Source organism: Diprion similis, chromosome 12 (assembly GCF_021155765.1).
Source record: "Diprion similis isolate iyDipSimi1 chromosome 12, iyDipSimi1.1, whole genome shotgun sequence".
Classification (NCBI taxonomy): Eukaryota; Metazoa; Arthropoda; class Insecta; order Hymenoptera; family Diprionidae; genus Diprion; species Diprion similis.
The window spans coordinates 15,276,294-15,287,823 of record NC_060116.1 but is presented as its reverse complement, the minus strand read 5'-3'; the positions used below and the strand labels follow the sequence as shown (position 1 = coordinate 15,287,823).

Sequence of the window (11,530 nt, the reverse complement as noted above, 5' to 3'; positions counted from 1 at the left end):
TGATTTATTACGCACTATAGAATGCTTTTAAGAGCGAATAATCGAATTTATTTTTTTCCGAATATATTTACAATTCTGATTCTTATTTTTAGATTTTAGTCACGCATATTTAACGTTCTACTAATCAACATGCGTAATATTATACTTTGTTAGGTATGTCAGTACGATATTCATATTCCATACATGACATATACCTTATTTACCTTTATATATGTATATCAATTGGTTGAATAATTCTATGATTGCAGAGGTAACGATTGATTCCTATTGTGATAAATAAATATAGTGCATACCTGTGCGCAGGTATATAGATATTTTCAACTGTTGCGAATTCGAAGAATCTCAAAAATGTGGAACATCCTACTACGTATTGAACTCTAGTCAAAAAGGTCTTTGAACGATATAATCTAGTGACCAGTTTGATATAGTTAAACTATACACATGAATTGTGCCACGTAATTTAGATAGTATTCATTGAATTACTGCTATAATAGTAATTATTATTATATGAAAAAACTGGGCTCTTTTTCATTTTTTTTTCTAACGCATGTGTATACCGATTGCATTATCTTCTCGTTATAACATGCTCAGGTGCATAAAAGAGGCGAATTCACACTTTATATTGTTAATACGTTCTCGATTCTTCCCTGCAAATTTTTATAATAATGAAAAAAAAAAAAATTATGCATATCCATCGAGACGTGACTATGTTTAGGTTGACGATTATTCACTTTGTTTGATGTTCCACGAATAATTTGGGTGAAAAGGGTTGAGAATCAGTCTTAGATGTATAATATGAAATGTTTGAAATTCTGCGATATAATGTTTTTAGGCTGATTTATAATATCGCGGAAACTTGCCGTTTCTTATCGAATGTGGGTACAGATTTTTTACCGATCTGTGAATAATAATTATTGTATAGCGTGATATACTTTTACTATTTGACTAATTTATGACAATGTTCGCGTTAGCAAATGACGAGACTCGTTTCGAATCATACTTACGTATAAGTCCTTTTATGTATACTCCCTCTCTCCCTCGTTTTAACGATGTGATTTATTTATTTAGCGCTTAGATTGAGGAGCTAGGCGATATCAATGTCGATACACGTATACATATTATATCTATGCATAGCTATAACCTTGCGCGGAGAGTTGACAGAGCGTGCAGCAACATTATTGCTAACTGTATCATAGATGATTTATTTAATAATGTTGAATAAATTTTTCATATAGTTTATATTATATTAGTACATATACTTTTATCTTACTGTAATTATTAATTGAATAGGTGTAGCATAAATTTCGCCATGTAGCAAGGGCTTGGCTAACATTAACGGCACACGAGGCCAATCAGCAAGCTTTGCGCTCGAAACGAGTCAACGTAATCCAATTAAAAATCCGCCACAACGATAACAAATTCTTTGCGACGAGTTGCGCCCGTAAAAGTTAATCATTTTGAGATTTCCTTCGCTGTAATTCATAAGTATTTATGTATAATACCAACTTTCCGTTTTAACTTAATACTTGCATTATGTAAATAATGTTTTCAACGTTGTCAAATGAAAGGCGAGAAGCTCAATCTAAAGAGCAGTGAATAAGGTTTTACTCTAAAATTGTAGTTATTTTTGTTCGAATCGTACGTTGTGAAATCTCCATAGGAATTTAGAAATCTCTTATATCTACGTAACAACCATTATAATTGTATGACTAAGTATTACCATTACACATAAAATCTTAGTGCTGTGCAAGAATTATAATTCGTTTTATACACATGCTGATAAAAATTAGTTAATTTAACTAACGGCGTCGCTGCTGAATGAATCGTTTGACCGTATCGTGCGAAACTTTTATATTTGTCAGCATCGCACGATCGACGTCTGTATTGATTAATTGTGAAACCCAGTGAGGTAAAACAAATTAATCGATTGAAAAATTCTTATAACGTGAGATTGAAATTGAAAAAAAAATTCAAGTCAATTTTTATATGTCCTATTCCGAGATCTTGTAAATTACTATTGCTCAACTCGTTTAAGCTTGCAGAGTGCTCGATCGAAAGGCAAAATTTTCCTTCAACGTGTTTACGCCTGACAGAAATTATCGATCATTAACCAATAAAGACAACGCTACTCTTTACTTACAACTACAAAGTCTCATCCAATTTTCCCGTTTCCAACCTTTTCTGATGTACAAAATCAGCTACATCATTATTACGCCTGACCACTGTTCGGACGGCAACCAGACACGCACGTAAGGTGCCGAGGCTTGTGGACGTGAAGCCAACTTCACGTATCTCAGCGTCGCGTCGTTGAAGCCGCTGCGTAGCAACGAACAATCGATAGCCAGATTATTTACAAATGGCGGCGGAGCAGTGGCTGAAAGCTGTGCAAGAGGCTAAAAAAACGGCGATTATTCAGGATGGTAAGCATGAAAAATGTCTGCCAATCTTACCATCGAGTCGCAAGCGTCGACATGTTCTAGTAGAATAATATACCCCGAATGACATCGACGGTTTCGATATTTGACAGACACGTGTCGCTTGCTAACCGTCAAATGTCACCGGGCTTCGTGTCGCGGTCACGTCGGCTTGTTATCGATTTAATCATAACCATGTCGATGGGATTTAGGGAAAAGAAAAGTCCACTTCATGATGGGAGATGGGAAGGAAATGGTCGAGGAGTACCATTTGGACACTAATGTTCTGATGCGCAGAGCCTGGAGAGAAAAGGGCAAGCTCGGACAGGATGTCGGGTGGGCCGTAGAGGTTGGCGATCCAGATCCCAAACCTCTCGACAATCTGGAGGTATCTGGCATCAGGGAAAGCTCAAATGCGGTATGTCGAATTCTTTACTATTCAGTCTTCGGTTTTGGTTGCTTGTCCCTCGTTTTGGAGAAATATTCGATATATATTGAATCAGGATTTACGAGCCTGCAATTAACATTGCTAAATTTTCTATTCATTAGTGTTGGTGGTCAGAAGTTTAATGATGAAGAAGTTGATGAAAAGATACAGAGAGTAAGATTGAACGTAAATCATAAGATTCATGTATGATCCTGTTGATTTCAGCCAATCATCTCGAGGAGAATTACTAAGGTGTCGCTGGAGTGGAGGATCAGGAATTTACCGTATTCAAAAGACGTGTATTCTGTTACAGCAGAGAATGATAAAACTATAACCGTCAGAACGAGCAATAAAAAGTATTTCAAGAAAATAAGTGTTCCCGACTTGGAACGAGTCGGTCTGAAGCCAGAGCAGGAACGAATTTCATTCACACATCAGTTCAATACTTTGATCATCACGGTAGGGATGAGAGGATTGCAATGCCTTGAGCGATACTTGAATATTTTGTCACTTGTGTATATTGGTTGTTCTCTTTTTAATCACAGTATAAAAAACCGCCTCTGCTTATCGATCTGGAGAAAAAAATCTTGCAAGAAATTCTGCAATTGAAAACAAGGAAGGAAAGTGACGTGCAATGTCCAACGAGCTGATCAAATCCAGCCAAGGAAAAGCAAAGAAGAAAACAAGAAAATAAATAACCGAATAACATGATACAGAAAATAAAATTGATTAATGCATTTCATGATTATAAACTTCGTCGGTTGACAAATTTTGTCAACAAAATGTTGACGCGACTGCGTTTTCCGTAAATTTGAAGCTAATTAATAGGTCAACAAAGTTTATTTGCACGAAAATTTGTTCAATCTGTATACATATTCGTAAATATTTGAAGTATTTTTCACCCCTACGCTTCAGACGCCTAAACTATCTAGTCGGCGTGTCGGATTAATATATCAGAGAAACTGTTTCGCGCCGCGTTTCGAACGTCGTTAGTATTTCGTGGAACGAACAACGAGCGCGTCGCAAGAATCGCATCGATATATCGAACGTGGCTCGCGTCGCAGTTCAAGCAGCTGTCGTGCGTGTGTGTGGTTGTAGCTTTTGCTGTAACTTTGTTAGCGGTGTTGTGTGTATCAAGTTGGTGGTGGTGGTGTGATGAGTTTAGCCTGTGACGAAACATTGAGCCGTGATAAATATACGGCCATGTCGAGATCAGTGCCGGAAGGGTGAGTAAACACTCTTCATAATTTTCCCGATTAATTAGCACTGTGCCAAATGCCAATGGCCACGATGCGTCGGTGTTTACCCGAAAGAAAATGGAGGTCAATTGTGGTATTGAGGTTATGTTTTTGTGCCGATTATTCTACCTTCCTCACCGCGGCTAGGTATCAATGAAAAGACAAACGAAGGCCGTTTATCCTTCGCACCTGACTTCGCGTCATCGTTGGCATACTTTTATCAGAACGTTCGTGTTCTTTAACACAGCATCAAATATATTGGCAAATATCAACGTAAGCGTGGAGGGAAAGCCGAGCGGCTAATGTTGGCGGCTCGTTGAGCGCGTCAGTCCGCTGACTTATCGACATGATGCCTAAACGTTGAGAAAATTGACGAGAGATGGCGTAACTAGGCATAAACGCTGTCATACCGGCCACGTGGTGCGAAAACATGAATGTGGGGGGGGGGGGGGGGGGGATTTAAAAAACGTTGATATCTATGAATTCTTCTGACGAAATGTTGGTTTAGTGATTTATTTTTAATTTGAAAAACGACGATAGATGTAGATTTTTTTTTTTTTATTATCTTCTGCTTCAATGCGTATACACGTTTCGACCGTTTGATATGTTTACCGGACTAATCGATGAAATTTGATTAATTTTCAGGTGGCTGGAGTACAAGGCACTGGGTGATGTTATCAAGGGAACGAAAATAGTCGCATTCAAAGTACCTCTGAAGGAGGTGAGTTTATCGTTAATCGAATTTTCCAAAAACTGTAATAGTATACGCGTAATGGTATAGAAACAAGAGGCTCTTCACTGAAGAAAAAAATAAAAATAAAACAAAAATATTTCGTTTTACCTATCACCGATAATCTCAACGAAAGCAGATCTGTTTTGCTTGAAATAGATTTAGTGAAGCGAGTGAATAGCCCTTTACTTCTTATTCGAACAGATCGTTACACGCATGAATATAATGAACAACGAATGAATAATCGAATAATGACTATTGCCTATGGATAATACACGTGGATATGAATGAGGCCGATAGACGCATCGGATGTAAAGAGAACGACGGCGAAGAAGGCGACCGTCGAACCGTTCAGCGTTGAGCACTGAAAATATTGAATTATAGCGCATAACCGAAAATACTACCCGGCCCGGGTGTCGGTCCTTTTCATCTGCGACCCCCGCCGCGCCGACCTCGGCGCCGGATTCAACGAATCGTAAACCACGAAAAGTGCGTTAATGTTGTCACGATTCTTCCGCGTGATTTACGCGTTTCCGATTCCCCATAGCCCGCCCCTTCTCCTCTCTCCTCGCCCCTTCGCCCCTTCGCCCTCCACCCTTCGCCGCGAGGCAACAGGTACCTTATAGGTACCTACCTATTTAACTACTACCTTACTACTCACCACATCGGGGATGCCGCTGACCCCTGTCGTTTTATCGCGCCGCTCCTCAGATTTTACCTTATTATTCCTGCACGCTGTACTTTCGAAGTACTTTCATTGGGATATAGATTTAAGGGCGGATGACGGCGTATGAAGTCCCAGTGATGATCAATTGGAAATCAATATTTCGTGGCGGTAACGCGGTTCACTACTTTAGATTCAACGAATCTTGCGGTGGGATCGAAAAATTTGAGGAATTTAAAAAAAGCGTTGCCTGGTAAGGAAGTTTTTTGGGAAAATATAGTCACATGCAAATATCCCGGTGCACGCGTGAGAGTAAAAAACTGTTTACCCTGATCATTGCTATACTTGAAAACACCAGTCTCAAAAAATGAAATAACGGCGTGAACCTTCAGGCCCTTTTTTCCCTTTTATCCCTTTTATCTGTCTTCGATTTTTTTCTCCTCTCATCCCCGTTTCGGTATTTCATTTTTACGTTCCGTCGATGCGTGTAATTTTACGCGCGAAGATATTCGACGGTCCGTCGACACCGGCGTCAACTCGGTGATTTACATCGACGTAAATCAATTTTCTTTTGCCTGCGTCCCGTAAAAGAAACCCGGAGATAAAAGGAGGAGGCAGTTTTATTCAGTTTGAGAAACGCGTCGTTGTGCGACGCAGTGTGCAGTTCCAACGCTTGATCTTCCCATGTATATATGCAGCGGTTGGCGGACACACACGGCAGCCGTTCGGGAGAATAATTCTTTTGTTATGAGAGGAGATTTCGCCCGTCGAGGAGAGCCGCGCTCCTCGAGGAGTGCGGAACGGCGACGAGATACGACCGATTTAATCGTTCCCTGCCCAAAAACAACCTGGTGTGGCTTCACCGGGAGTATGTGAGCCCGCGTATGGCCACCGACCAACTTTTTCGGCGGATCCTATTAACGAGGGAAGGCTCCCCGTGGTGGTGGTGGTGGTTCACGAAACCCGGCACAACTCGCACATTTCTTCCATCTGTTCGCTCCGAGGATTCGTCGCACCTTGTTTTATGTGTAAAACTTGCGACCCCGGTGCCAAAATCAATTAGCGCCAAGTCGAAGTGCGGCCTTATTTTCCCGCTTCGGATGCTTTTTTCCTTCTTTCTTTTGGCCGAGCTACACAGGGGCTCAGAAGTTCTGGAGTGGGTATCACATTTCTTTTTCGATAAAGTCGATTTACTTGCACGACTCGTTGACAGTACGTGCAATTCTGTATAGATTTATTTAAGAGAAAGAGAAGTAGGAGGAGGAGGAGGAGGAGGAAATTTTGGAAAATCGTCTTGACTCTGTATCTACGCGAGAAAGTGCCGCGGTTAGCCAGGTATACACAAAAGTTGTACATGCACGCGGGCAGGCTTACACACAATTAGTAGGCATGGAGGCGAATTTTAATGAGACGCCCGGACAGCCATTGAAGCCAAGGTGAGGTATAAAAATGGTTTATGCCCTGCGAAACTCAGCACTGAGTTCTCATCAATTAGGGCGAGAGAGTGCAGCGGGACTTGCGAGGCAAACGTACTTTATACCTTGTTTCTCTTTCCATCAACCGATTCATTAACATATTCGTTTTACTCGCCAAGCAATCACCAAAATCATTCGTGCCTCTCGTTTTCCTTTCCGAAACCCTTAACATCGGTATTTTCGCTTGATAGAAGTGAATCTTTTTGTGCTCACACTGGAACAAATAATTTTATTACTACAATATTAGAAACGTTGATTCAGGTATAATCATCATCGTTGCACTGCCGGCTTGATTAACGGTCAATTCGAAAGGGGTGAGCACTTTTTGAAATCACCTGTCCACCTCGATGTGTTAAGAGAGTTGATAATTCGTATGAAGATATGCTAAAATTTATTCAAAATCATACGAGGCCTGCGTACTTGAAGTCGTCGTGTACACGAAGTAATTAGAAATCACTTAAAGTCACTCGAACTTGTAATAATTCTGTTGAATACGTCACTTGAAAAGATTTCAAGATATATCTCAAGACTTTCGAATTTGTAGGGTCCTCCAAATTCTTTGGCTCAGTATTCCAGTCAAGGTTCAACTTGACGCTTCCGACCAAACCGAAAAAACTTCAGCTTCTAATTGGAGTCGAACTGAGACTTGAACGGTCTATTTGCTGTTTGCTAACAAGAGGAACGTAATAGTAATTTTTTTACTTTCATACGCATTGAAAATCGTTACCAGCCACCGATAATCGGTTACAAATTAAAACGAATCTCGAAATGCTTCGGCCTCGATTTCTCAGCATCGAATTCATCATTCCCACACGAAACAACGAAGTGTTTGTTCTTTCGTTGAAACGGTTACAACTCGGTCCAAACCATCGTCGTTTCATACCTCGTTTGTCAGAGTTGGCGTATGATGCTTGTCCCCTTAATTTCGAGGTTCCTTTTGACTGGAGGCGAGGAGACGAGGATCGAGTTAGCCGCGGCTAGTAAGCGAGCGGTGTTGAGTAAGCCGTCACTAGGGATAGGATGAGGTATACGCATAGGAGGGAGCAGCACGAGGTGTCCATGAGAAATTCCAATATTTCAATAACCGTCTCGGTGAGCGCAGCGTGAGCGCGATAGATCACCGACTCGACTCGACTCGCCTCGACTCGCAGAGTCTCCTTTCCTCTCCTCTTCTCTTTTCTTATTTACCAGAAAAAAAAAATCGGTAGAGGATGAGGAGAACGTTCCCTGTTATTCGCCGCTTTCGAAAAGAGACTCTGCACATACATCACGCTTGTTTATAACGCGAGGGGGGGTTCCCCGGTCAACAATACACCAATTTGGCCTCTCGATTGATATCAGATCCCACAGGAGGCGTGAATAACCAGGAGGACGAGTCCAAGACACTCGCGGGCACTTTACTCACCCTCTCTCCGAATCATCGTTGGTATGATCCCAAAGCGATCCTTATCGTTCCCCGCTCTGATCGCGGTGCGGCACCTGGTCCTTGAAGCCCTGCAAGTCTTCTTCTAGACGCGTGTTTCGAGCTCATTTTGATTTAGTGACACTTCGCGGTGCGTTTTTCGGAATTTCATCCCGTTTCTCAACGGCTGTTTCATCTTCTTCTTCTTCTTCTTCTGAGGACGATCCGAATTAATCGAGCTTGTCAGATGAGGAGGGGGGAAGGGGGGAGGGCATCGTTGTCGCATGAGCTCTTATTCCGAAAACCGAAACCCTGAGGGGGGTTGCGGCCAATATCCGAAAAAACGGCGCTTCGAGCGAGCGAATTCCCATAAATTCCTCGAGCGTAGGCAGGTATATCATTTTGAACGTACATTCTCAGCCTTGGTCCTCAAATTTATAGATATTTCGCGTGAGCGCGGGGCCCACGTTGTCCACCAAATCTGGCGTATGTCCCTTCAGCCTGTCTCTCCTCTTTCCTCTCTTCCCTTTTCCCCTGCACTGCTGCATGGACCGAGAAAAAGAAGCACATTAGCATAGACACAATACGCCGCGTTTCACTACAACGGCGTTTTACACATTTTCACAACTTGTCTCTCTTTCTCTCTCTCTCTTTTTCTCTGCGTCGGTGTGCCTGCAGCGTGAGTTAGTTTCTCCGTTCTCGTTGATGCTGTGTTGCAACTTGCACAACCCGCGCGGAGAACCGGAGCCATAATTCTTACAGGCGGACGACTATAACGTTGATTGATTACAATTACTCGTCTTGAAAAACCTCGGTATTCAAATAAATACATCACGATGAAAATCGCAGGGGGATGTACAGTGAAAAAACCGTGTTCAAAAGAAACATTTCTTTATGCTGAAAAAACTACAGCGAGGAATTACTACTTCTATTCACCGAGTCTACATTTTCCCAATTTTATCAATTTTCAATCAATCTGCGTCCAATTGATCAAGGAAATCGTCACTTCGGTTGTGGTCCTGGCCAAATGCAGGTCGCATGCAGTCGCCTTCGGATTTCGATGTAACGAGTAATCCCCCCTCCCTCCCCTTCTCCCCTCGAGTTGGTCCAGCAAGCAGCATCGAGGAGGTTGCACTGCACGGAGAAGCTGCGCGCGGTAAGATAGAACGAATATAATCCGACGATTTGTCAGGCATAACGAGGATTATGATAATAATCAATTGGTTCTTAGGATCGTGGCTCCACACGACATTTATCTTGCTCGGCTCTGGGTTTATTAGGTACCTTATACCTACCTTCCTTCGTACCCACGAGGTTGCGGAGTGTGAGGAGGGTGAGGAGGGGGGGGGGGGGGGCGCAGAGCTCTTGCTCTCGTCGCGCAGGGCCACGTGGTCCTCCGCGAAGGGGGAGGACATCCCCCTTCTCGTTTTCCATTAAACTCTTTTCATACCGCGATGAGGCTGCGGCCTCGGAAAGCACCACGTCTTCACCGCGGTGCAGGGATACCGCCGTCGCGTTATCTTTTACCGCGGGGGATAGACGTTATTACCGAAGTACTGTTAATCGTGAGAGTAAGTCATTATTTAGGACTTTAGGACTTAAGTAACTATACGACGCGAGTCTCTCTCATTGTCGCAATAATTCTATCTGCCGGGATGAAGGAGCTGCGGCATATATGAATGAGCACCGGTATTACGACTCCCCGCGTATTATATTCTCTTTGAGATATTAATGCCCGCTTTGCAAGATATTCCACCGCCGCTGCCTCTCAGCTCGATCCCTCCTTCAACTCGGGTCCAAATATACTTATAGTATAAGTTGACTCTGCAACGTGTACCAAAAAAATTTCACACGCAGTTTGGCGACCAGTTGACAATAATTATTATTACTCGAAAGACAGGCTTTGATGTTTTTTTAAATCATTTACGGTAGACACTTCAGGAGTTAATTAAGAGATCAATTTATACTTACTTACCTTCGTTTTTTCGACAGAATCTATTTTCGCTCGCAAAACGTGTCTTTGTCTATATACTGATTGTGCGATTCTCAACCGCTTTATCAGTTATTTGATTTTTTTCCGAACATGTAGAGGCCCAGCTATCCGGACATTTCTACGTTCGTTGATCTACGAACGGGGAAAAAGGTACGTCGAACACTTCGATCGATTTATGATCTTCTCGATCTGTAGTCGCTGAAGATCGCCAGAGCAGATCCGATTTAAAACGGTTAAACGATTAACCGACCGACCACCACGCTCGCTAAAGATCAATAACCGCCACTTAAAACTCTGTTGGGGTTAGACCGAGATTTCAAGATCACCGAGGATTTGTTATGGTGCAGGTATAATCAGAGTTTGGGGGTTGGGATGGGAGCACCGGATGTTGTACATCAGCGAATGTGTATGTTGTAAGTTTCGAAATCTAGATCTACGCTGGGGATGTCGAGGGTTGAATTTTCGCGGGAATTCCGTGCGGATGTGATTCTAAACAACTTAGCTGGGAGAAAGAAATCTTGTCTAACTTCCTGGGCTTTAATGACGAAAAAACCTAACTTCGTTATCAACCCTTTTTTCGACCTCTCAAAATTCAATGTATGAATCATCAAATGTCGAAGAGATGATCAGTGGAAATTATACAGATGGATTATTTCTAAATTTCGAAGAGTATCCTTGTACAGCTTTTCGATGTTAACTGGTTTCGAGACTTTCGAATTTGCAAGAAATTATCTCTCGAATGTAATTCATTATATTTCTTACAAGGATAATGAAGTCAGATTCGCGAAACATAGTTAAACGAACGTGTTTGAATTTGCATATATTAAACCTGTGGCCAACAAATAAATAGTTAATTAAACCGAAAACTCAGTGAGCAACGCTGGAGGTATTTGCAGAATTCTTTGAGATACGAAAATTGTTATGGTCGTTGCGTAGATAACGTTGCGATATCGAGCACGATCGTATGTTTAGTGCGGGCCATAAAACGGAACTTTTCTTGCAAACTGTTCAATTCCATCTCTTATCTTTATTCTGAACTCCGCGGGCAGTATTATTATTGCCTGGGACAATAATCCTTAAATATATTCCATTCCTATTCGAACGATGAGAAGAACAGGTTTTTTAATGGGTATGAGAAACTTCACCTTTCTCACACTGGTACATATACATATATATGATATATCTAC

The 11,530-nt window shown here is 41.9% G+C and overlaps 2 protein-coding genes across 2 annotated transcripts in view; both read left to right on the top strand.

Annotated features, from left to right (window-relative positions):
* Positions 1-2,167: 2,167 nt before the first annotated feature.
* LOC124413115 (protein DPCD) lies at positions 2,168-3,578 on the top strand. The gene is made up of 4 exons (XM_046893487.1): positions 2,168-2,420; positions 2,627-2,832; positions 3,067-3,300; positions 3,387-3,578. Exons 1-4 carry the CDS (start codon positions 2,357-2,359, stop codon positions 3,489-3,491), a joined length of 609 nt encoding a protein of 202 aa, XP_046749443.1. The 5' UTR covers positions 2,168-2,356; the 3' UTR covers positions 3,492-3,578.
* A 149-nt stretch (positions 3,579-3,727) lies between these two features.
* Positions 3,728-11,530, top strand: part of LOC124413114 (probable tyrosine-protein phosphatase F54C8.4) — a 49,279-nt gene continuing 41,476 nt past the window's right edge. Inside the window, exons 1-2 of the mRNA XM_046893486.1 lie at positions 3,728-4,067; positions 4,725-4,800. Coding sequence (XP_046749442.1) covers positions 3,997-4,067; positions 4,725-4,800 — 147 coding nt within the window. The 5' untranslated portion in view covers positions 3,728-3,996. The remainder of the gene's footprint in view (positions 4,068-4,724; positions 4,801-11,530) is intronic.